At 34.9% G+C, this 27,369-nt stretch overlaps 1 protein-coding gene across 5 annotated transcripts in view; it reads left to right on the top strand.

Moving 5' to 3' along the window:
* The window catches only part of ANKRD17 (ankyrin repeat domain 17), a 161,854-nt gene that overhangs the window by 11,521 nt on the left and 122,964 nt on the right, over positions 1-27,369 (top strand). The window contains exon 1 of one of the 5 annotated variants that reach the window (XM_059385186.1): positions 24,481-24,559. The exons of the other annotated variants lie outside the window; for them this stretch is intronic. Coding sequence (XP_059241169.1) covers positions 24,506-24,559 — 54 coding nt within the window. The 5' untranslated portion in view covers positions 24,481-24,505. Of the gene's footprint in view, positions 1-24,480; positions 24,560-27,369 lie in introns of those variants that run through there. 5 annotated transcript variants of the gene reach the window in all.

Here is a 27,369-nt window from a genome sequence, read left to right as displayed (position 1 = left end):
CCTGCCAGTTGGTATAGATTAAGGACCTGTACGTTTTTCAAGGTTCTGTCCTAGGTTTTTATAGACCAGTAATGTAGTTTGGTAGTACTCTTCAAAACCTTTACTAATAGATTTCTGTTCTGTTCTAAGTCAGTACCATATGACATTATCTTTAGCAGACCCTTTTTAGTCATAATTTGTGAAATCTACTCATTCTTCTTCTAGTCTCTGTGCTAGGCCTGTTCCTCTTTCCCTGTGTTACTGGGCTACCTTGAGGGTGTCTGAAATAATAGGCTTGAATGGTGTATCAGCCAGGGTTTAACCAGAGAATTAGAACAAACAGATTTCTATGAGGGGGTGGGGAAAGAGGTAGGTATTAAAAGATTTGTTGCAGGGAATTGGATTACAATTCTGGGAGCTAAGTAAATCTGAAATTTGTAAGGTAGGCATTTGGGAACGGATCTCAAGCAATGTAGAATCCATGGGCATATGTTGACGCTGTTCTCCCTAGGCATTTAGGATAGGAAGATCCAGGAAGGGAGAACAGTAGACTTAGCTGCTACTTGGAGTCTCATTTGCCAGGAAAGTCCCAGTCTCTTTTAAGACCTCCCCTACTAGGTCAGGGTCACTAAGGATGATTACCATAGTTTAAAAGTCACCTGATTAGGGACTTCAATTACATCTACAGATCCCTCCACAGCAGCACATAGATTAGTGTTTGAATACTTAAAAGGAAGTACTTAAAAAATGGCCGCTTGCCTTCCCCTCCTTTTAGTTTAGCCTAACTAAGTTGACATATCAAAACCCATCACAAAGGGGCCCTCTTCTCATGTGCTTTGCTACTCTGTGGAAAAGAACCTCTGCGGTCACAAAGTTCTCTTGATATATTTGGAGCACAAAAGTCCTGCCTTTCCTAACCTGAGAGGCCTCGATTTATTGGGCTGAGGCTAGGGTATGGTTTGCTACTGAGCTTCTCTCAGTGGCATTCTATTTATGTCTGTCTCTGTTCTATGTTTTAACTCTTGGTTGAGCTGTCTTTTTGCCAGTTCTTTAAACAGCCAATACCCGTGATTATTCTGAGTTTTTCTAACTGCTTTTCTTAGAGCTATATGCACCTGTTAGTCATGGAATGTGCCCTCCCCATTATTGCAGACAGGAGTTTTACTAAGTGGTTTGGTACTGCAAAACAGAGGTGTGGTTAGTTTTTCTGCCTGACATGTTTTCTTGCTGTATGTCCTCTGAGCCTTACCAGAGTTTTTAGTAGTTTGTTTTGGCAGCACTTTGCTTCTAATAACTATTGATTAAAATATAAGATGAGTTGTTAGAACAAAGAGACTCCAAAACACATGTGGTTGAAGCAAGATAGATTATGTGATACTGTGGAGGTTGTCCTTCCGGTCATGCATAGGTGTAAGTTCTCCCGTTTTGTTACACCATCCCTTAACCTGTGCTGTTGAGTGTGGTAGCTGTGTATCACATGTGGCTACTCAGTGCTTGAAATATGTCTAGTACAACAGAGTCTAGATTTTTTAGGTTTATTTAGTTTTAATTAATTTTAATAGTCAGATGTGGCTAGTGGCTACCATATTGGAGAGTCCCAGATAATAGAACATACACATCATCACAGAAAGTTTTATTGGACAGCTCTGCCTTAGGGTGTTGACTTCATCTACCAAGTCTAATTTGGCTCACTAGCATCACATCCATGTTCCAGTCTGCTGTGGGCTGAATTGTGTCCCCAGAATTCATGTTGAAACCTTAATCCGCATTGGTGGGAATGCAAACTCAGTACGCATACCGTGGAAAACAGTATGGGGTTTCCTCAAAAAATTAAAAATAGAGCTACCTATGGTCTAGTAACGGTACTACTGAGTATTTACCCTCAAAATACAAAAATACTCATCCATAGGGATACATGTACCCCTTTGTTTATTGCAGCATTATTTACAGTTGCCAAACTATGGAAGTAGCCCAAGTGTCCTTCAGTAGATGAATGGATATAGAAGATATCCCCCCAACACACACAAAGGAATATTATTCAGCCATAAAAAAGAATGAAATCTTGACATCTGCAACAACATGGATAGAGCTAGAGTGTATAATGCTAAGCAAAATAAGTCATTCAGAGAAAGACAAATATCATGTGATCTCATTTATACACGGAATTTAAGAAACGAAACAAGTAAAGGTGAAAAAGAAAGAGTGACAAAGAAACAGACTCTTAACTATAGTGAACAAACTAATGTTATCAGAAGGGAAGTGGCTGGGGAGATGGGTGAAATAGGAAATGGGGATTAAAGAGTACACATACTTATCATGATAAAAAAATAAAATGATAAAGAAACCCTAACACCTGGGCACCTGGGTGGCTTAGTGGTTTAAAGCCTCTGCCTTCAGCTCAGGTCATGATCTCAGGGTCCTGGGATCGAGGCCCACATCGGGCTCCCTGCTTCCCCCTCTCTCTCTATCTGCCTCTCTGTCTACTTGTGATTTCTGTCTGTCAAATAAATAAAAAAAAAAAAAAAAAAAAAGAAAGAAAGAAACCCTAACACCCAGTATCTAGGAATGTGACTACATTTAGAGGTAATGCCTTTAAAAAGGGAATAAAGCCAAATCAGGTCATATGGGTAGACCCTAATCCAGTCTGATAGGTGTCCTTATAAGCAGAGGAAATTTGGACATAGAAAGAGACACCAGAAATATGTACACACAATAAAGATCATTTGAGGACACAGCAAAAAGGTGGCTTATCTACAAAACAATGATGGAGACCTCCAAAGAAATGAAACATGCTAACACCTTGATCTTGGATTTTGTTTTTTAAGCCACCCAGTCCGTGGTATTTTGTAAGACAGCCCTAGAAAACTAATGCACAGCACAAGAGAAATAAGAAGCAGGAAGGCAGCCACAGGTACTTCCTTTTATTGAATTGGCCAAGGATTTGCAAATATCACTTCCTGACCAGAACTTAGTTCTATGTCCATACCTAGGACCCAGTTCTTGCTGTATGGCCATCATACCCCCATGTAACTTGTGGAGAAGTGTTTTATTAAAAGAAGGGTAGTGTGGATATTGGAGGATAATCATCGTCTTACACCAATATAATTTGAGGATTACATTCTTTTTATGGCTAACACTACAAGGAAAAAAATTACTCCTGGATCCTGAAATAATCTTGTTGGCCTAGCTTGGGTCGTGTGTCCGTTCCTAACCAGCCATCGATAAGGAAAAAGACGCTTTGTTTAGGTATAAATCATGTCTTTCTGGCCTTCAAGACTAGGAGAGGTCATTTTCACCTGAGTTTCATGGAATGGTTTCTGAGAAACTGTTTCTCTTGCCAATAAGGTGAGATGGCAGAGGGGGAAGGGAAAGGATACAGGACATAAGATTGCCAAAGTCTGCTTTGAAATTTCCCACTTCTCTCCATCTTTGCTGCCATCACATTAGCCCAGGCTCTTTACTTGGACTTCATAGTAGTTCAGTTTGATCTCCTAGCTTGCTTGCTTGTCTCCTTACACTTCATTTCATTCTTCATGCAGCAACTAGGCCAATCTTTCTGAAACATAAATCATTATTTGACTTCTCATTGCTCTTAGAATAATAAATACCCAAACTCCGACGTTGGTCTGTAAGACTGTATGGCTGCTCCTTCTTGTTCTAGCCTCATTTTATATCCTTTTTTAGTTCATTCACTGTCTTCTAGTCCTCCTCTCCTGTTCTTAGAGCACGGAGACTTCCTCACTTAGGGTCTTTTACTTTCTTTCTAGGATATTCTTCCCCTAGTTCTTTGTCTCTTCTCTTTTAGGTTTCAGCTTAGGTATCCTTTCCTGTTCAGGGCTGTCAAAAGACACTTTTCCTCCCTACCCCTCTCCTCTTCTCCACCTTCCCTTTCAGTTTTCTGCCTATGACCTACTGGGGTAAGAAATAAGGGGCCCTCTTGGCCTTTAACTAAGCTTTATTAGTATTAAATATTATAGTGGACTCCTCTGTTTCTTACCACTTAAAAAGGGATTTGTGGGTGGTGGGAGTAGGGGAGTTTGAGTATTTAACATTCCCAGATTTATAATAGCTGTTCTTTTATTCCTGTGTCCACATCAGTTTTAGTTATTAGGTTGGACCTTTTGATACTGTTCTTTTTATACATGGAGTGTCATCAAATCTCTGATTTTTTTTTTAAATTTTATTCATTTATTTTACAGAGAGAGAACACAAATAGACAGGCAGGCAGAGAGAGGGAAGCAGGCTCCCTGCTGAGCAGAGAGCTGATGCGGGGCTTGATCCCAGGACCCCGGAATCATGACTTGAGCCAAAGGCAGAGGCTTTAACCCACTGAGCCACCCAGGTGCCCCAACTCTCTGTGATTTCATATGGCTCAACCTAGTAGGTTAGAATGCTTTGATGTCTTAGAAGGCATTTCTCCTTCATTGATCTGTCAAGAGTTTTAAATATTGTTTATTTAACTTGTCAGGTGGCTTTTGCAAACTGCCATAAAATATGCCTATTGAGATTTAATTGGAATTAGGTTGAAATATGGATTAATTTGAGAAGAAATAGATGTATAATACATCCAGAAACATGGCATGACTATTTTCTTCAGGCTCTTCTGCCTTTAATAAAATTTTACAATTTCTGTATAGATTTTGCACATTTTGGGGTGTTTATTTCAGATTATTTTATAGTTCTTATTACTATGATGTGTGGTATTTTTTCTTCCATTATGCTTTGTAATTAGTTATTGTTGGAGTATAGAAACCTCTTGATTCTGAGATTTTGATCTTGTGTATATGGCTGTTAAACTGAATCCTTTATTAAGTCAGTTTATTGAGTTTTCTGACTGAATTGTTATATTGACATCAATAAATGATTCTTTTGTCTTTTCCTTTTCAGTGCTTTTACCTCTGGTTTGTTTTTCTTCAAAACTGTGCATCAGTTTTGAACCCTCCCAAAATGTTGAATAAAAGTGGTAACAGATGCAGTCATTATCTAGGGAGTGCTAATGGGAGGACTGCTGTGTCACTGCTAAGTATAACGCAGGTATCTATTAGTATATCTCTTTCTCTTAGCTCACTAAATTTTATCAGAAATGTAGACTTTTATCAAATGCATTTTTGGCATCTATTGAAATGAGTATTTATTCCCCCCTCCAATATATTCATATAATGAATTAGAATAATAAATTTTTTAATATTAAACTGTTTAGAAAACTTAGTATGATGTAGTATTCTTTTAACATATTCTTGGATTTCCTATATTGCCTTATAAAGATTTGTGCTTGACAGATGAGATATTATGCATTCTTTTTCTTTTTAATTTTTGATGTTGTGTTTTTAGCCATATTTGCCACTTGAATGTTAGAAAGGAATTTGATCAGGCACTTTGATCTCTTTATAGAGATTTTTAGAGAGATTTTTATAAAGATCTCTTTATAGAGATTTTTTTGTGTTTTTTTAAAGTGTCCTAAGTAATTTAATGCGTACCTCCTCTTTTGTAATTGAGAAAAATGTAATTATGGTAAAAAAAAAAAACAACAAAAAAATTACCGTTTTAACCATGTAAGGGTGCAGTTCAGTAGTGCTGAGTTTATTTACATTGTTCTGCAACAGACTTCTAGAACTTTTTCATCTTGCAAAACTGAAACTTCCCAGAAACTTAAACTACTCCCCATTTACAAACTTTGCTCACCTCCTGGCAACTACTATTCTACTCTGTTTCTATGAATTCAACTACTTTAGATGATTAATATAAATAGAATCATATAGTATCATTTTTGTGATTGGCTTATTTCACTTAGCATAATGTCCCTAAGATTCATCCATGTTGTAGCATATGGAACATTTCCTTCCTTTTTAATAAAGACTGAATTATCCTTTGTATATATATCTACCACACTTTGTTTATTCATCCATTGATGTACATTTGGGATGTTTCCACCTTTGGCTATTGTACCTCTTGTGTTTTTTTTTTTTACACTTAATTCATATCTTTTAAATTTAAATTGACTTATGGATGGAGACAGGAACTTAATCTTATATTTCTCCGTGGTTAATCAGTTGATTTGGCTATTTCAGTCTATCCTTTTCCACTCTTTGAAGTTCTACCGTTATTTTGTGTATTTGGATAAGAGAACAGTAGACTGGATGATATTTTCTCATTATATGCATCTTCAGATATGCTGCATTTGTATAACCTTAAGCCCCACATACTAAAATTAGTTGTTTGTACTAAACAGTTTCCTGTGCTTTCTGACACATAGCTAACATCTGCAGGGTTTTATGGTTAACAAAGCAACTTTCCATATTTTTCGTTGAATGTAGTCAGTGGTCTTTTGAAACAATCTCTTTTTCTCTAACTCTAAAGCTCTGAGCAGGCGTGGCTTTTTTCCTCTCTTCCCTCCCTCCCTTACACATTTCTAGTAGAGAAGTAAAGGTGCTTTTATGAAGAAGACAAGAGCAGTGACGGCATACAAATAGTTTTCTTATTAATTTGTGATGTCAGTAGTCTTAATGTCTTTGGACTCGAACATCTCCATACATATTTAGGGCAAGAAATTCTGTGTATGTGTTTTAGTTCTTTTGTATTATCATTCCAGTGTTCTTTAGTTTTGTTTCAATGTTTTTGAAGTCTATTTCAAATAAACTAGGAGTAATTTAAAACTTAACGTAGTTGCTTTTCAAGAAATGCCAGCGTGGAAGAGCTGCTATGAGACTCAAGCTAGATAAGTTTTAATTTCATTGGTGGGATGACACATTTTTTTTTTTTCTTTTTAAGATTTTACTTACTTATTTGACAGAGAGAGACAGAGAAAGAGGGAACATGAGCAGGGAGAGTGGGAAGGGGAGAAGCTGGCTTCCAGTGGAGCAGGGAGCCCGATGTGGGGCTCGACCCCAGGACTCTGGGATCATGACCTGAGCCGAAGGCAGACAGTTAACGACTGAGCCACCCAGGCGGCCATTACACATCTTTGGAATCAAACCTGTGAGAGAGTATGCAGCCATGATACTAAACTGTGGTATTTTGTTTTGTTTTCTTTCTAATTTGTGTGTGTGTGTGTGTGTGTGTGTGTGTAAAATCTTAAGGGAAATTGGCATATTTTTTCTATTTTTATTAAGTCATATAGTAAATGTAAACTGTAAAAATTAATATAGTGGAGGAAGATAAGGTATAATGTTGAAAATCTCACTTCTTTTACATCCTAAAGTATAAATCTTAAGTGTATGTAATTTCTTGCTTTTTCTGTCCATTTTCACACATTTACCTACATATATATTTATGTAAACAGATTCTTGTTTTGTATGAATGTGGGCATGATAAAAATACTTTGAGATTTTTTAATTAATAGTTTATCATATTCTTTCCATACAAATACACATATAGTTTCTTGTTTCCTTTAATGGTTGAGGAGTATTTTCTTGTCAGGAATCATGACTTCCCTGGTTTTATACAGTGTTTATAGCCAGTGTTTTGGTTGTACCCAGTGTACTGCCATTACAAATAATGATGCACTGGACTTTTTTTGATATACATATGTTTTGTATATGTTACTGCATTTTGGTAGGATATGTTCCACTGGTGAATGTGCTAGACCAAAGGTGGATGGATCTGTTTCTATAATTCCCATTTTATTACTTGTGTCAACACTATATTTTTTAAACTATAGTAGTTTTGTAGTGATTTAGTATGTTTTGGGATATGCTAGGTCAAATGTTCGCTTTCAAGTCCTATTAATATCTATTTTCTCTAGGTATTGCTCTTAGCTTACTGCTTTATCCATAAAGAGCCAGATCACCCATTCCCTGAAGTTCGTAACATTTAGCACATTGAGTGATTATAATCTCAACAACTAATATTTTATTTTATTTAAGATTTTATTTATTTGAGAGAGTGAGGGAGAGAGAAGGAGGAGGGGGAGGGGCAGAGGGAGAGGGCGAGGTAGAGTCCCCACTGAACAGGGAGCCCATCATGGGGACGTGGGGAAGACATGGGGATGTGGGGAATCACATGGGGATATGGGGTTGTGGGGCTTGATACCAGGACTCCGGGATCTAAGACCTGAGCTGAAGGCAGATGACTGACTGATTGAGCCACCAAGGTGCTTTCAATAACTAATATTTTTAAAGAGTGCTTACTATATACTAGGCATGGTTTGAATTGCTTTGTCTCATTTAATCCTCACAACAACTCTAAGAGGTAGATAATATTATCCACATTTTATAGTTGAAAAAAATCAAGACAAAGAATACCTTGCTCAAGGTCATAGTAAATGATGGAAATGGAATATAAACAGGGCAGTCTCACGTCAAGATGTGCTTTCTTAGCTCTTATAAACCGTTGCCTTTCTTACTAGTCTAATGGCCTTCCTAGTAATCAAGAAATATGTTCTGTATAAATTATTAGAGATCACTAGCTAATTTTATCTTGTGTGTAGGTTCTCTTTACAGACTTGTGTGAATGACATTTTATTCTAATTACACATAAGTAGTAATTGTCCCAGTATATTTAAGAGTTTGTTAGAACACCAGATTGTAAAACTGTTCTCACGTCTCTCCCTCATACCCAAAACACTTTGTCAGAGTGTAGCTAGTTAATGTTGTTCTGTTCTTTTTTTTTTTTAATTTTTATTTTTAAATTTTTGAAATAAACATATAATATGTTTTTATCCCCAGGGGTACAGGTCTGTGACTTGCCAGGTTTCACATTTCACAGTACTCATCATAGCACATACCCTCCCCAATGTCCATATCCCTACCACCCTATCCCTTCCCCACTACCCCCAGCAACCCTCAATCTGTTTTTTTGAGATTGAGTCTTTTATGGTTTGTCTCCCTCCCCATCCCATCTTCTTTCATTTTTCATTTTTTTCTTTTCCTACCTACCTAAACCCCCCATGTTGCATCTCCATTTCCTCATATCAGGGAGATCATACGATGGTCTTTCTCCGACTGACTTACTTCGCTAAGCATGATACCCTCTACTTCCATCCACGTCGCCGCAAAAGGCAAGATTTCATTTTTTTTGATGGCTGCATAGTATTCCAATATATATATATATATATATATATATACCACATCTTCTATATCCATTCATCTGTCGATGGACATCTAGGTTCTTTCCATAGTTTGGCTATTGTGGATATTGCTGCCATAAACATTCGGGTGCATGTGCCCCTTCGGAGCACCACGTTTGTATCTTTAGGATATATACCCAGCAGTGCATTCGCTGGGTCATAGGGTAGCTATATTTTCAGTTTTTTGAGGAACCTCCACACTGTTTTCCAGAGTGGCTGCACCAGCTTGCATTCCCACCAGCAGTGTAGGAGGGTTCCCCTTTCTCTGCATCCTTGCCAGCATCTGTCATTTCCTGACTTGTTAGCTTTAGCCATTCTGACTGGTGTGAGGTGGTATCTCATTGTGGTTTTGATTTTTATTTTCCTGATGCCGAGTGATGTGGAGCATTTTTTCATGTGTCTGTTGGCCATCTGGATGTCTTCTTTGCAGAAGTGTCTGTTCATGTCCTCTGCCCATTTCTTGATTGGATTATTTGTTCTTTGGGTGTTGAGTTTGCTAAACTCTTTATAGATTTTGGGTATTAGCCTTTTATCTGATATGTCGTTTGCAAATATCTTCTCCCAATCTGTCAGTTGTCTTTTGGTTTTGTTAACTGTTTCCTTTGCTGTGCAAAAGCTTATGATCTTGATGAAATCCCAATAGTTCATTTTTGCCCTTGCTTACCTTGCCTTTGGCGATGTTCCTACGAAGAAGTTGCTGCGGCTGATGTCAAAGAGGTTGCTGCCTGTCTTCTCCTCAAGGATTTTGATGGATTCCTTTCTCACATTCAGGTCCCTCATCCATTTTGAGTCTATTTTTGTGTGTGGTGTAAGGAAGTGGTCCAATTTCATTTGTCTGCATGTGGCTGTCCAATTTTCCCAGTACCATTTGTTGAAGAGGCTGTTTCCATTGGAATGTTGTTCTGTTCTCTTATGTTTTGTTGTTTCCCTAACCCATTTTGGGAAAAATCACATGAATGATTTTGAGATGGATTTTCATAGATTGTGAATGAATAGTATAGTATTCTTAACCTTTTTTGGAACATCAAATCAAAATACATACTGTTAGATGATGTCTTTTATTGTAAGTTCTCAAAATATTAAGTAGTTGAACGCCATATTAGAACCTGCTGCATCTCTTCTTAATTTATGTTGTCAAGTAAGTATGATACTGTAAGCTGAACCTCTCAGAGCCTCACATAAAAAGGGACATAATAATAACCTTCTTTGGTGGTGATCAGGTGAGATAATGTATGTGAAAACATTTGTAAACTGTTAGGAGTCTGCGTAAATAATAGTTGTTAACAAGTGAAGGATTAGGAAGAATGAAGAGCTCTTTGAAAGTGGAGTTATTGGTTTGGTTATTTTTTATTTTTATTTTTTTAATTTATTTTTTTTAATTTTTTAGAAAGATTTTATTTATTTGATAGAGATCACAAGTAGGCAGAGAGGCAGGCAGAGAGAGAGAGAGAGAGAGAGAGAAGCAGGCTCCCCACTGAGCAGAGAGTCCAATGCGGGGCTCAATCTCAGAACCCTGGAATCATGACCCGAGCCGAAGGCAGCGGCTTAACCCACTGAGCCACCCAGGCACCCCTGGTTTGGTTATTTTTTAAAAACACAATTTAAAATATCTAGTTTAGAAAAATCTCACTCTTTTCATTTTCCTTCCTAATTCCATTCCATTTATTTATTTATTTATTTTGCAGATTGCTAGTAAAACTCTTCAGCTGTAATTATACATGTGGGTTAATTTACTTTGGATGGAGTCAATTCCCTCATACGGAATGAGAGTCTGTAACAAAGATTCAGCAAATGATAGTTGCATGGGTTAGATGCCCTTTTCGGATAATAGTCTGGACTCATTAGATCTTTAGTATATGTGCTGCTGAAGCAAGCACAGATGTTTAGTATTTAAATAGAATATGTTCTTAAATTCCCCCAGAATTAAAAAACTTACAGTGCTTTATCATACTGTTGTTAATAAAAAGGAATTGATAAGGGTAATGTAAAATTCAGCATCCTTTCCTTACTCTTTTATCTCCTTTTCTGGGAATGGTGAAGCAAACCGTAATCTGTGACTTCTCTGCTATAATTTTGGCACATGATTCTGTGATTCTAGATAAAATGGCAAAGTATCAAAGCAAAGATTTGACCATGCTGTTTTCTGTATCTTGGAACCTTTGAAACATATCTCTAACTTGCTTTGTGGATTGGTTTTTCATTTGTACTTAATTTCTTATTTTTGCCACCATATAACTGTTACCTTACGGTCCAAGATCCTTTCCCTCATTTGACCCAATTTTTTGCTCCAGCCCGAACTTCAGTTCCTGAGTTCTCTTGGCCAGATCCAAATACTAGAATATGTTTTAAGTTGTGAATGTGCCTTAGTCTGTGGGAGGTCTTTTCATATGTGGAAGTTCTTACTTACTTTGCCTTATCCACAGATCCTCTTGTCTTTTATGCCAAAATATTAAAAAATAAAAAAACAAAAACAAGGGTTTGGCATTTTAGCTTTTTGTCCTCCATGCATGAGCAACATCATTGTGTATCACATGGAACCCTGAAGAGCAGCTATACTTGGCTGGAGAACCATTTATTGGTTTTGGCAGCCTTCAATGTTAAGATTCATTTCATATATCTTAATCAAATAGTAGCGTCCACCTGACTTCATTTTCAGAAACAGAAGTTTTGAATATCTTAGTCAAAGGGCAGTTAGGAATAAGGTCAGATTCTACTTTCATTAAAACATAGGCATGGTAGTACTTGATAATTTCTGTGCCTGACATAAAATTACATTCCATTATGAAATAACGCATTGCCTTTCTATTTCTTTTCTTAGAAATATTTCTCCTAGAAAAAAAGCATTTATGGAAAGAGTTTGAAATCAAGTTGGGAAAGTTGCTTTTGAATCCTGCTTTAATACCATGTGACTTTGGGAAAGTTACTGCTCAGCCTCATTATTGTCATTGATACTGGGGCTAATGATTTTCTTCCTAACATTTTTTTTTTTTTAAAGAATGGAAATTATATATCTAAAACACTGTTTTACATGTTAGAGGTATTCATTAGATGTTTTTCTGGATATAGTTATTACATAAAATTACTGAATGAAGTTGTCATTGTTTTTTTTCAGTCAGGAGCAGTTTTCTTTACCTTTTTTAGGTTGTGAATTTTAGTTATTAGAGTCTGATGAACACTGTGGACCTAATTTTCCCCCAAATGTACTTAAACATAGATACAGCACTTTGCATATTGTTTTAGGAGGCATTCTAAAGGCATAAGTCTGTGAACCATGAATTATGGACCTTAGGTGAAGAGTACTGAATTTTACCTTTTATCCATTGAGGAGTTCAGTGACCATCTGTACTTCTTATTATCTCTAAAATTAAAAAAAAGCAACACTTTACCCATGTTTGCCCCAGTAATCATACCAGTAGCTACAGAATTTTTCTTTTAGGGGTTGCCATTATATAACCATTCAGAGAGTTTTGGTTTTCTTTTACAGTAATAGATTAGAAAATTTTAAATTAATATCACCTTTCCTCCTTCGCTCTTTTTCTTTTTGAAACCACTGGAATCTTGACTTGGAGAAAAAACTCTTTGAGAGATCATTGGTTTTTATGTGTGCTTTTTTACTCCTAGAGGTATGAAGGCTGTGTTACGGAATGATAACATATATTTAATATAGTTTACAGCTTACTTCCTCATTATATGTTTAACAGCAAACCATAAAGCATTATTTTTATTTCTTCAAGCTTATTTTATAGTTATTGTCCTAACTTTTCTTTTAAATATGATGGATTGAGTGCATTCCTTTAACCAGTGTCCCACTGATGTGTATAAGGATTCAATTAAATGGCAGTGCTGAAAAGCAGGAACAGATGTTATTATATTAGCCAAACTACCTTAAAGAGGAGCAAAAGGACCTCATTAGCTCTGTGACGTTAATGTATGTTTGCATGTGTGTGGGGAAGGAAGGGAGAAGATTAACCTAGCTGTGAATAAATCCAGATTTGAATGATGTCATCAGTACTATGTCTTTCAAATATTTAGTTTCTTTTTCCTTCTGTTTTAGCTTTGTTTTCAGCCAAGCAGTAATGGCTGCCAAAGAAAAGGGGGTTAGGATATTTTAGCCAGACCTAAGTTATGTGGCCATCCCTGTGGTGATTGGGAAGAAATCACCTTCTAAATCACATGGTCTAGTTTCCCCACAAACAAGAGGGACTATGTTACTAGAAAAATGGGGAGGGGAGGAAGCATTTTGAGCAGTAAAATTACAGTTCACAGTCCACTACAGGTATCATCAGAGGACCAGAAATTTTGAAGAAGATAGAAAGTTCACGGGATCGGATTGACAGCAAAATCTAAGAAGAAATGGAACCCAAGATACCAGAGGTAAGCTCAGGTTTTCCTAGGGGAACCTCGGAAAGGCTCCAAGCTTGGAGTCAACAAATACAAAGAACAGTAGTGGGTAATTGGGTAATAATCAAGAATTTTTAAAAGAATTATTTTCCAGAATGCCTTAGTTGGAGCTCCTTTCTGCCCTTTCTCCAGCCTAAACAGCTCTGGTGGCAGTGATGCCTGCTCTCAGACCTGAAATCCAAGGACTGGGCCCTTAGGAAAGTAGACCAACAATTCAGTAGGACATGCTGAGATGTTGGAATCTGAGAAGCAGAGCCACTAAAGCATGCTACTCCAAAGGAAAACAGTTTGACAGTTCTCAGTGAGCTTGACTTCCTATGCGGGTACCTTGCTTGGATGCCTTATTTATATGCCAGCCTGCTTAAATAGTACTACTCTGCCTTTTAAGTGAGAAGCCACTTGGGTAAACAAACTTGAACAATCTCAGAGAAAGCCCACTTTGGGTTCCAGTACTCTCTAAAGTAATCTTCCATTTGCCAATATAAATAGGGATAATCAGTTGAAAGAGGGTTAAGATGAATAAAAGAACAACTGACGTCAGATATAATTCAGAAGAAAACTTCAAAGAAAAACTGTAATTCGTTTTTATTTAAGATTTAAGAACATGTTGTAATTATTAATCATAGTTTCATTGGCAAGGGGGCAGAGAACCAGAAAAGATTTTGAAAATTATAAAAAAAAATTTTAATGGATGGGTTAAATAACCATGAATCAAGACTGATTTGTTGGTTTGGAGCTAAAGAGGAGGAAATCTCTGCATGTGTGAAGCAAAAAAAGATCTGGAAAAATTGAGAGAAAATTAAAGAGATCTGGAAAATATATTATATCACAAAGTTTTCACATCCAAAAATATGAGTTCTAGAAGCAGAGAACAGAACAGTGGGAAGGAGAAAAATAATCAAAGAAATAATTGAAGAAAATGTCATGAGCTGGAAGAAAGATTATGAATTTCAGATTGAAAGAGCCTATGTTATACCAAGCAGGATGAATGGAAAAAGATCTGCATCTAGATACATCTGGTAAAATTTCAGAACTCTAAGGATAAAAGGAAAATCCCCAATTACTGCCACAGAGAGGGAATAAAGGATGAAAAATGAAATGACTGAGTTCCTAGCAGCCTTGATGAATGCTTGAAGACAGTCGAACAGTATCTTCACATTTGGGGGAAAAGAAATTTGGACCTAAATTTTCTATGCTCAACCACACTACTTAGGAGGACAAGTACATTTTTTATACTTGGAAAAACTGTGCACCTTATATGAAAATATTTTGAGGTATTACAGTGCAGTGAAAAATATAGCCCAACATAGAAGATATGGTGGTAGAGCAGTGTAGGTGGGAGGTTAGAGTGGCAATCTTGGGCCTTCAAAAAGAACTGAAGAAACCTAGAAAAATTCAAATGTCATCTGACTGGAATACTTGGACAGTTCTTTCAATCAGTGACGTCTAAGTGATACAAAATTATATTTCCCTTGGAGATTAGTATTTACCTAGCCACATTATAAATGTATATAATTGAGTTTTAGTTTTTAGAATCCACTTAGAAGATATATAAAATAGGTTTAATTAAGGTTATGGAGTGGAATATTTTATAAAACTTTATAATACAAAAAAGAATAGCCTATAAAATTAGTAGGAGATTGAGGGCAATAGAGGAAGGTTCAGTGCTCGTTTCGTCAGTGGACAGTCAATAGATAACACATAAAAATGCTGAATTAGGAAACAAGTAAAATAGTATTAATGTTAAGCTGGTAACCATACTAGAACAGTAACAGTGTGTTGCCAGTTTGATGCAGGCAGGTGCAAAAAAGATCTATTGTTCATTTTGTGCCTCTGTGGCCTTTGAATTTTGAAAAAATCTTATTTGTATGCATCACATTTATAACATTAAAAAGATTACAGAAGTTGCATTTACCTAGTTAGATAATAATGCCTTTATTTATAAAGTGACATTTGAGGGGTACATGGTTTTTTAGAAATAGGAAGACACATAAGGATTAATTTCAGGAAATGAGAAAGTTGCATAGAATACTAATATGGCTATTTTTATGTAGCATGCATAATTATTTCTTGACTGGCATCTATTCCTGAGTTTTTATGTCAATTCCTGAATCCTTTCCATGATTCCTTTTTTTAAAAAATATTTGTTGTTAAAAATTTGGATATATGGGAAAATTTGGAGCCTTTCTTCCTGCCAATGACTCTTAATAAGATGAAATTTTCTTTGATGTACTGAAGACCAGGATTAGAAGCCTGGTTTGTCTGTAAGGAGGAAATCAGGTTGATCAAGAAAAGCAACAGCTACTAAAGGCAGGATGTCTTTGGAAGAACTAGAAGGAAGATGGCAATAGAAATGGCCTTTTTTATCCTTCTAGGGATGACACTGGTTTATGTCCCTAACCAGACATTTGTTGAATGAAAATTAATTTTGTTTGTTTTAGAATTAATTTTATTTTGATGCCATTTCAGTATAAGGTACATTAGCCTCCTGTTTATGCTGTATATAGGTAAAATATTTTTTGAAGTTCAGTTTTAGGAGTCTTGCATTGGAAACAGATTTCTGCTTGTATGTTTTGCAAATTTTATTTTAAAGAACATGAAATTTTATGGTATTATATACCTTATTGAATGTTTAAAGTGCAGAAGATTCTAAGATCTACTTAAATTATACATAGTTTTTAATGTAAGTTGGAGTGCTAAAAAAATCAAGTTATGTAAAAGTATACCTTTAAAATAATTACGAGAAATACTTTAAAAACTAATTGTTTTACTGGAAATTGTGGAATTGTGTAAGGGGGCAATGGTTTCCTTAAGCATACAAAAACATTAAGTATAAAGTTATGTTTGGCAGTTAAGTTAGCTTTTCAGTAATCTGTAAACTGTAATCTGTAGTTATTCAGTGTCTGCCCTTTAAGCAATATTGACTGCCTTCATTGAGAGACTTTGGCATGTGCTTTAAGATTAAAGTATGGGAGTTGATAGGCTTTCTAAAAATACTTGATTCTGATAAGAAATTGGTGATAAAGGAATCAAAAGATACGAATGTGGGTTAAATTTGATTTCATAAAGCATGCTAGTTAGATATCCATTACATACATAAAAGTTAGTAAATACTACCTTCTGTTTTCTTATATTGTGTTGTTTTTTGTTGGAGATTTGGTAGTAAAACTGGATTTCTGAACTTTGTGGGGGAGGTTGAAAGTAATGATAACGGGTAGCTGTGAGATCCCTTCATAAGAACCAAAGAGATATTTCAGTTACATAGAATGAAATCAGTGTGTGTGTACGTGTGTGTGTGTGTTTGTGTATGAGGGTTGTGTTGGAATCCTGTCGTATATCCACTTTGGGAATTTTGGAAAGTCAGTTATGCTCTGAGATTTTCTTTATATGAAGATCCTTAAAAATTCTTTATGGCCAGGATTAGGTTAGCGGAATAGAGAATGATACTCTGTTTTGTGATTTTTGGCCTCGCCTTAGGTGGATAAAGAGAATTTAATGTAATACATTTCTAAGGAGATGGAGTTATAAACCTGGAAGAGTAGTCAGTCTTTTGATATTTGCAGTAATTGCTTGCTGACAAGCCATTTAAGATTTCCTATGACTACATGAGGTTAGAAATAGGGTGGTAACAGGCATCCTGAGGGCCCAGACTGATTGGAGCTTGTTGCCAGTGACCCCAAACCATCAGGAACCAAAGGAGGAGAGCCAGAGACTGTCCTCCACGATTACTTGGAGAAGTAGAATTCTAAGATTACGTGGATAGTTTTTACACCCTAATTTTTTTTTTCCCATGCCTTTGATATTATCTTAAGCATGTTATCTGGAGCTGATTCTTCAGTCTCCTAGTGTAGGACAGTTGTCCTTCAGAAGGGTTGTAGGAGTTGGTGACTCTAAAAAGTTGGTTTTGGACTCAAGTCTTTTCTTATAATCTGTATTTTTATCCTCAGCTCCTCTTATTTCTCTACCACTCTGCCTGTGTGGTATGTATGTGTGTGTGGTAGGGTTGTGTTTGTAGGATATTTCTTTTTGTTGGAGATACTTGTTGCTTTGGAGCAAAAGACAGCTAATGTGCTGCTGACCAAAATGAGAGTGCTGTACTGTTAGTACAGCTATTTGAAACAAAAATAACATTGAAATAACTAATTTTCTTTAATATATCTACTTTTTAAAAATTTTTATTTGAAAATGTACAGTACAGACAAATTTGGGGAGAGTGAATGTGACCTAAAAACAATAACTATTTTATTAATTTTGTATACATAGAGCCTATTGTGAAATACTGGAAAAAGAATGAATTCATGGTGTGACCCATCCTGGGTAGAGACAACAAATGCAACTGTCCAATGGGCACGCTGTTATTGGAGTTGTGAGAAGAGGGACAAGCTGCTTTGTTTCTTACTTTGCTTACTGTGTTACTTATATTTGGACAAGACTGTGCTTGTATTCCATTCTGTACATAGGACACATCTGGATGAAATATTTTGTTCAAATATATTGATATTTTCTGTCTACTCAAAGTAGAGTTTTGGGTTTTACTTTTTAAATCGATGAAGAGGAAAAAATCATTGAAGATTGTAATTTTAAACTTTGTGGAGAAACAGGTTCAAGTTTTCCTAGATTGTAGACTCTTGAAGGTAGACTATCAGTCTACATCCATTATGCAGTATAAAGCTTAATAAGCACAAAGATATTTATATAAATGCATGATGAAAATTCTAATGATGATCTTTCCAAAAAAAGTTTGCTAGGGCTTTTATAATATCAGCCTTGAGAAAAATTTTATTTATGCAGTAAAATTGTTATAAAATAGTTTATACCTTTAGCCTTAATTTAGAATATAGTACTGGATGGTCTTTGCATTATTTTATGAGGTGAATTTTAAATATCTGTATTTAATTCTTCATTACGTAAACCTTTTAGGTATTCCTGCACATATCCAGAAGCATGTCCAACTCTTAACATTTAGTATGGAGCTTTTAGTGAGGGACTAATCATTCTTATTTAAAAGTATTATTATTAGATTTGGCCCTGGAATGTATGTCAAGAAACTGAGATAGAAACTTTTTTTAGTGCTCTTTATGTTAATAAAAATTGCTTATGTGTAGCTCTGTCTTCTTATTGTATATTTGATTTTTATAATGATGGAAGGATTACTTTAAAATTTTGTGCTTTAAAAATAAGTAGTTTGAAATAAATGTGGAAGGGAAACAAAATATCCAACAATATTTAATTAATTTACTTTAGTAAGAAACATACCCAAAGAATTCTGTATCTTTAGAAGGCTGAATTCGGGCAGAAACATCACCATTTACTCCTAAGCTAAAGAACCAATTAAACCTGATTGGAATTTGTATTTTAGCAGAAGTAGATGTAGAGAATTTTTTAAAAATTTTAGTTTGTTATTTTATTTATTTATTTTTAAGTAGTCTCCACACCCAGTGTGGAGCCCAGTGTGGGGCTTGGACTCATAGCTCTGATATCAAGACCTGAGCTGAGATCAAGGTGGACACTTAATCGACTGAGCCAGCCAGGTACCCCTTTTTAAATTTTGTAAAAAGGTATTTTTCTCCCCACTTTTTTCTCTTCTCCAAATACATGTATATAGATAGAATCTGCATTGTTGCCTTTTTCTTTTTCTTTTTTTTTTTCCTTTCTTTCTTTGATTAGTAGCAAATGAAGTTCCTAATCTGTCAGGGAATGAATTTATGTAATTTATTTTGATAAGGGGCAGAAATTAAATGAGAGGAGGTATAGCTTTAATTTGACATTCCTTGAAAGCAGAAATGATGAGGAACTAAGGATAAATCTCGACGTGTATTTTAAAAACTGATGCTGATTTCTGATCTGGGTTTTTTAGATAGATGTATCAGTAATACTTAGTATTTCTATGGAAGCAGTCAGTCTCTTCTGTCAAAATATAAACTCAACTTCTTTAGAGTATGGTAGCATAAAAATTTAAATAAATATATGTATCAAGAAATGCACCCTATAGTTATATTTAGGCACTTGTAGTACATGTGCCCTTGCTTTGGGCATTGCTGGTCGCAGCATTATGAAATATTAGAGACAACACAAATGCCCATCAACAGGGAACTGATTAAATACAGTATAATTCTTCAGTGAAAATTTTAGCAGCTATCAAAATCAAAGTAATAGACCTACACTGCTAACCTGAAACAATTATCATGGAGTATTAGATTTTAAAAATGGGGATGCAAAAAAGTATGCATAAGATGCTTCCACTTGTATAAAAAATAATCTGTACATCATGTGTGTAGGTAATTTCTAGAAGAATAAACTAAATGTGCCTTTTAAGACGTGCTAAGAAGTAGGTTTAGTGTTCTCTTTATTTTCTTTTATAGGTGAGTGTTTTCCATGAACATATATTGCTTTAAACATCATAGTTTTGGGGTGCCTGGGTGGCTCAGTGGGTTAAGCCTCTGCCTTGGACTCAGGTCATATCTCAGGGTCCTGGAATCTAGCCCCACATCAGGCTCTCTTCTCAGCAGGGAGCCTACTTCCCCCACTCTCTGCCTGCCTCTCTGCCTACTTGTGATCTCTCTCTCTCTGTCAAATAAATAAATAAAATCTTAAAAAAATTAAACACCATAGTTAATAAAAAAGAGAGTAAACAATGATGGTAATGAAAAGAATATCACTGTGCTACATTAGATATCTAGAATCCTCAGTTGTTATTATGGCATGATTGGTTCAGGTAAAATCAGGGAGATAGTATTGTGGTTTTGGTTTTTTTTTTTTTAAAGATTTTATTTGTCAGAGAGAGGGCAAGTGAGCACAAACAATCTGGGGAAGCAGCAGACAGAGGGAGAAGCAGGCGCTCCCACCTGAGCAATGAGCCCAGGGCACTGGGATCCTGACCTGATCCTGAGGACAACTGAGCCATTCAGGTGTCCCAAGAGAGTGTTGTTTTAATAATGTTGCTTTCAGAAATTTGACCAGATTTTATTAGTCTTTTAAGTTCTGTTTAATTCTTTAATATCTATTATTTTTAATATTATATTATTATATATTATATAAATATTAATATTTAGTATAATATTAAATGAGATGTTATGAACATCTCATTTAGGCTTGGTTCAGGTCATTTCACACTTGGGTTTCATGTTTCTGCTAAAATGTAACTTACAGGTAGAAAAAAGGAAAAAGATATTACAAAGTAAAATTACATTTCACACATTTTGAGAGGTGAAGTTGTACATTTTTCTAGTAGTTTGCTTTTATGTAGGTGGGTGAAATTGTTCCTTTTGTTCTGCCACCAGTGATCTGCCCTTGTTTTGCTTGGGAATGTGGATTTTGAAAAGAAACAAACAAAAAATTTGATGCAAATAAACTCCCTTTACAAGGAATTTTTTATTAAAATAGTTTTATATGGGGGGAACAAACATCAAACAAAGTGTACTTTAAGTCATACAAAATAGTGTTGCTTGCTTGTTTTGGACAGCACATTTCTGTGTGTGTGTGTGGGGGGGGGGGGTTTGTGCCTTATTCAAAGAAGCCTGTGGTGATCCTAAATAAAATTGTAATGGTAGGAGATTTCCTTTATCCAGTCTTGGTATTTATTGAGCTTCTTTTGTCCTTTCCCCTCTTTTTTATGAGAGGCTTTTCTCTTCACTTTGGACCTTTGAAAATCTTATTTATAGTATTTTCTTTTATGATTTGTTATTTGCATATGTTGGTTTCCATTTGTTTGCATAACTGTTCTATGTTAATTACTATTTGCACTTTAATGGTTTTGCTGTTGGCAAAAATGAAAGACTTTGTGCCATTGAAATCAGTTTAAGCAATTGGAAAAACAGTTTGGTTGGTTTTTTTTGTTTGTTTGTTTTTGCCTAGGTGGTGAGGTTGAACTAGAAGAAAGATGGCTCATGTTGATAGTATTAGGATTTTAAGGCTGATACATTTGAATGTCTTCCACATTCTTTGCACAGAGTATTTTATGCTTTGGCATATAGGTCATCATAATAACAAAAAGGACCAGAAAATAAAATAAAAATAAATAATTGTTTTGCTTGTATAATAAAAATTTATAGAAATTCTGAAATATATATCCTGCTTATTGTATTGAGTATTTCTAGTATCTTACTTCAGTGACCTAGTCATGGAACAAATGTTTTTGTCATCCAAAATTGTTCCTAGTGGTAGCAGTAATTATTAGGGTTTATTACGGAGTATCCAACAATTCCTATATTCATGGCATTTCTTGTTAATCAAATGTTTAAGGGCCTGCTCTATATATACCAAAGACCATGCGGGCCCTGGGTTTATATTGGTGACAAAATGTTAACCTGTTTTCATCAAGCTTCTGATCTGTAGGAGCGAAAAAGATGATAAATGGGTATAAACATCCATAATCCCGGAGGAAAGCTGTAATCACATATTTTTTCATAAAAACTTAACAGTAGTTATCTGAAAAGATAAGAGAAGTACCCGGTAATCTTGGAACAGAAGGGAAGGAGAAAGTAAATGTTTTAATTGAGGCATAAGAGGCCTGATTCCTTAGCAAATAAAGTTGGAAAGCCTGTTCTATGTTCGTAGGAAATGCAAGTGACCTAACGTAAGAGTTTTTTGAACTGAAACCTATCTTTGCTTGTTTATATTTGAGGAAGGTTTGAGAAAGTAAAACCTTGTTATTGACTTCTCTTAATCTAAGGGTGAAGCAATTTTTGATGCATAGAAATAATTGGCCTGGAAGAAAGGAAATAGTAAAAGCCATTTTGCTAGTTTCTTTTAAGCTCTGTCTGAACAATGGAAATTGTTTTGTTTCAGAAGCCTCCAAAATGCCAGGCATACACATACTTACATCGTAAGCACTACGTATGGCTGGAGGGAAAAAATATATATGTTTTTAGAAACAATATATATTTTTTGAAGATTTTATTTATTTCTTTGACAGAGACAGATCAGAAGTAGGCAGAGAGGAAGGCAGAGAGAGGAGGAAGCAGGTTCCCTGCTGAGCAGAGAGCCCGATGCGGGACTCGATCCCAGGACCCTGAGATCATGACCTGAGCTGAAAGCAGAGGCTTTAACCCACTGAGCTACCTAGGCGCCCCAGAGGGAAAATATTTTTAATAACAGTTGTTTTCCATCAGTTCCACACAGCCTTTGGAGTCAGACTGCTCTGGGTTTGAATTTCAACTCCTCTATAAAACTGTGCACACACTCTGAGATACGATTTCTTTATTTGTAAAAAGAGGATAATATTGCCTGGAGGAGGTTTCTTAGATGGAACACAGAGTCTGGAACCCACTGCCTGGGTTTAAATCTTAGCTCCTCAACTTAATTAGTTTAGTTGGGAATAAGTTGGGTGAATTTCTTAACCCCTTTGTGCCTTAGTTTCTACATATGTAGAATGGAGATAATAGTTCCTACCTTTCTTCTGGGATTATTGTGAGAATTAAATGAGTTAATACATACAAAGCACTTAAAATGGCATGTAGCATAGCGTAAGCATGATTTAATTCTTAGTGTTATTTTAAATTATTTTCACTTAGTAGGGTTATTATAAAGGTTAAATAACATGTTTATTAACAAAAAGGCCTCATTTTTCCTGACACATCAAACATACCCCCTAAATATCAGATATTAAGTAGTAGATAATTTTTCTCACTTAATAGTCATATAGTAAGAAATTTTATGACTTGAGAAAGATGCTGTTAAGAAATTTTATGCCTTACTGACTGTACCTAGAATTGTTTCTAATATAGGGAAGATATTGCATGTTGAATGAATGTTACACTGTTTATAGGTAAATAATCTGAGGCTCAAGAGAACTACAAAATCCTTTACCACTGAAATATGACATCATTTTGAGGAGACATTACTGGCACTGTCATTCACTTTCTCAGCTTAGATTTGGCCATATATGTTAATAATAACTCCCTTTCTAATTTTTTTTCCTGTATTTTTCTTGCCCTTTAAAAATTTCTTCTATTAGGAAAATTAGACTAAAAGTATTCACCTTAGAATTATAATTAGATTGGTTAATCAGTACATTGTGGAATCACTTCAGTTTTAGTTTGTGTGACATTCCTATATGTGCAGTTATTTTATTTCTACCACAAAGCATAAAACATTGTTCTTTTCCCATTGCATTTTTTCATATTCCAGATTTCATAAGGAAGAAATGTGACACAGTAACAAATTTTACTAAATTGAGGATCAGTTACAGTAATAAATATAATATAAATTGGCTCTGCTGTCAGTCACCAACTTTATTTGCTGTTTAATGATCCAGATACAGTGTTTCTGAATTTAATTTATCTGAAATATTTTAGTCTCTTATAGTATTTATGTTAAGGGGGCAAAAGGCCATTCTTTTGGTTAGTAAATGAAGTTAGAGATATTCTACGAAAATGAATATACCCATGACATGTTATGGCTTGCTTCAGTACTTGTAAGTCACTTGGATGTTGATTTCATTCTCTTAGATATTTCCAAACAGATTAGTTTAGTTTCTAGAATACTAGTTTGCTATTAAAAAAAAAAAAATCTACGTTAAGAATTATTTTTGATACCCTTAAGTCAGCACCTGTAATGTGTATGTTATATAATACATTTGCCTGATGTAGCAAATTCTTAATGTGGTATTACCTTGCCTCCTTCTTTGCATGTTTAATGCAACCATTAATCTCACTACAAGGCTTTACTAAGGATAAATTGCTACGTAACCCACTTCAACCTCTTTTGTTCAACCAGGAAGCCAGGCGTGTTTAAATAGCTTTAAAAAAATGTATGATTATTCCTTTTTTGGAAATTTTAGGATTTTAAATTTTGGTATGGTAAAATAGGGGACTTTATTTATTTTTTCTGTTGAAATTACTTGACAGAAGTTTGCTTTGGAATAGAGCTTCTGTATCTTTAAAAAATACACAGTGAGTCACCCCCTGCTCTTTTGGTAGATGCCTGGCTAGTGAACAGCTAAGCTGCTTTAGGCATGTAATAGAACATTCCATTTCCTGTTCCCTTGCTGACACAGAGGAGTGTTCCTGCTGGCAATGATCTAATCATAGTGCAGTAAGAAACATGGCAGTTTGATAAAACATGGTGGAGACAGCGGCTGAAATGGAAGCATATGTTCTAGAAGACATTCTTGAGGTAGGGCTAGGTTTGTAAATGAAATGAAAGTTGAAATCTGAACAAAGAAATCTTATCTGCCGGAATTATTTTGCAGATGAATAGATTAGAGGAGAGAGCAAAGAGAGACAGAGCATAAAAGCAGGATATGGTCAGACCTTATTCCTTGTGAGAATGTGCCAGTCGGGTTCACATGATTACTAAACAAGTCTAGAATTATTTTGTTTGAACTTCATGTTTTGTAAATTGTAAATATATGTTTGATAGAAAAAGAAAAAAGGGCCTCGGACTTCATAAAAAAACGATGGCTGGTGGTGACCTTTAGATTAACTCATTAGAAGGTGGGGTCTACAAAGCAGCTTTCTGTAGGTTTAGTGTCATATGTCTTAGAATTCATTTACATATCTAAGCCCGAAGCTCTGCTGTCTTTTAACTATTAGAAACAGCTGATTATTTTTGTTTCTAGAGTAAAATTAAGCATATATATCAGTCTGATTGCTTAATTTAGCTGGTACATTCTGGTTCTGGATTTTTCGTGTGACTTTGACATTATGAAATAAATTGTTAAGTTAAAAAATAAAAGACCCTAAAATTTAAGCCATTAATGCTTGAGAGTTCACAATAAAAATCTACATTTGACTCATGAGGATTTTAAATTAATTTCCTTTTTGTCCTTGGTTGTATCAATTTTATAAGAACCTATTTGAGTATAAATCAGTTCCAGGAATACATGTCAAAGTAAAACTGTAATGGGCTTTGGCCTTGGTTGTAGTATAACTATAAAACATTAGTATTTATAGGTGTAGATATATTTAATGCCCATTTTAAAATCTATGGATGTGTAGATTTTTTCCTCCCTCGTTAAAAAAATACTGGCTAATTAAGATAAAGAGGCTCATGATGATGAGTGGTATTCCTAATACTTACACCGTTAAGACAGTTTATTAAATATTTCACTGTCTTCAGGAAGAGACTGTATTAGAGTGGAAAGGGCTTGGGAAAATAGGCTGCTAAGGGAAGCTAGGCGGGGTTAGCAGGAGAAAAAAGCCTATGCGCATTATAAAGTGCTGCATGATCAATGAGCATTTTCTGGAGTCCCTCAGTGTGTGCTTGGAGCTGACATTGCAGCAAGTCTCCTGGTTGTTCTGCAGAATGAAAACTGATTCCATTGTATTATCTCGCTCCTTGCAGACACCTGCCAACATACTCTTTCCCCCTTTCCTAAGAGCTTATTGTCTGAGTTGAATTCTCTGGTTAATTTCCATTCTTTTCTCTTTCTCTCTCTTTTTAAACTTTGATACTATTGAGTTTTCTTTATTTTTTTTTTTAAATACTATTGAGTTTTCTTAGAAATGGTATGAATTACCTATGTAGAAATAGTGGTATGTACTTTCAAGAAGTAACTTCAGTAATTAGGAGTGGTCACATGACTTAGTGATTCAGTTTAAACACGTCTGATTAGATTATAAAGTTCTAGTGGTACATTTTAATGTGCTTTTTAATTTTTGTGTGGACTTTAAAGAACAGTTACAGATTACAATAAATCTACTTGATGTTTTCGTTAGCTATTTAAAATTTCAGTATATAACAGATATTACAAGTCTTATTTATTATCTGAGAAAAACCCACTTGAGTGTAATTTTGTGTGTTTTGTATAGGTTTTTGTAATATTGTCTCAGAAACTGGCTTTTCATTATTTCCATTAAAATTGTTTAATGTTATGTTTTTATATTATATAATTTGTTCATATTACTAGTTATTAAAATAACCTCTAACTTTAATTGTTTTTTCTAATTTTCTATCTCAGTTTGTTTCCCATATACCTGTTGCATTAAACCATACTGAGTTTTCTCTTTATTTGTATTACTTAATTCAACTATTTGTCAATAATTGGCATACTAAATGAGAAAAATTATCAAGCAGTAATAAAATATGCTTCTTTTCCAAAATTATAAGTAGTCATAATGACCTAAGAGAATAACTTGTTAGCTGTGGAGCTAAATGTACCATTTTTTAAAGTACTGCAGGTGAAGAGCATTCTACACTGCAAGCTTTCCAGAAAATTATTTTTTCTTCTTTTGAAAAGAGTTAACTCCTTGTATACATGTCCAATAATGAATAATGAAGTGTGTCATATATCTCAGAGTGACAATTTTATTATTATACCTAATACTGAGCTATTTAGTATTAAGTTTGTCACCATAATGTTCATTTTTGTGGCTTTATTGGACATATGGAATTTTATGTAGATATCTGCTTATTTATGTTAAACATTGGATCCATTCTATTTTTTTCTGCCTTCAAGTATAACGTGGTCCTTTTAATCATTCATTTCTTGAAGATGCTCTTATTAAATCTTAGTAAAAAGAAAAAAAAATCAGTATCAGTGAATATAGTGCAAATAGATTCTCATAATGCTATAGTTTACCTTTTAAATTGTTATTATTTATTCTATATACCCATATGTATTTAACTTGAATTTTTAAGTCTACTTCAAAATCTTAAGTAAAATACATTAAGTTTCTAAAACTTATAATCAAATTGGAAAAGGTTGTTTTCAACTTAATATCATCGCTCACTTTAACTAACACTTGAGAAGGTAGCCAACTACAGATAATAGAAAGGGCTTAGGAGTCTATATAAATCTCTTTCTCTCTTTTTTTTTTTGATTTGTTTGTATTATGTTTGCTGAGACAGGATTATAATTTTAGAATTTTGATGCTTTTTGTACAGGTCATATGTAATAGTGGATTTTCATATATAGATCAATGAGAAAATAGTCCTCCCAGACTTTTTTTGTATGTTCCATATTTGTGTGACCAAATACTGTG

Source organism: Mustela nigripes, chromosome 1, assembly GCF_022355385.1.
Source record: "Mustela nigripes isolate SB6536 chromosome 1, MUSNIG.SB6536, whole genome shotgun sequence".
Classification (NCBI taxonomy): Eukaryota; Metazoa; Chordata; class Mammalia; order Carnivora; family Mustelidae; genus Mustela; species Mustela nigripes.
Note: the sequence above shows the minus strand (reverse complement) of the source record. Positions and strands in the feature narration are given on the sequence as shown.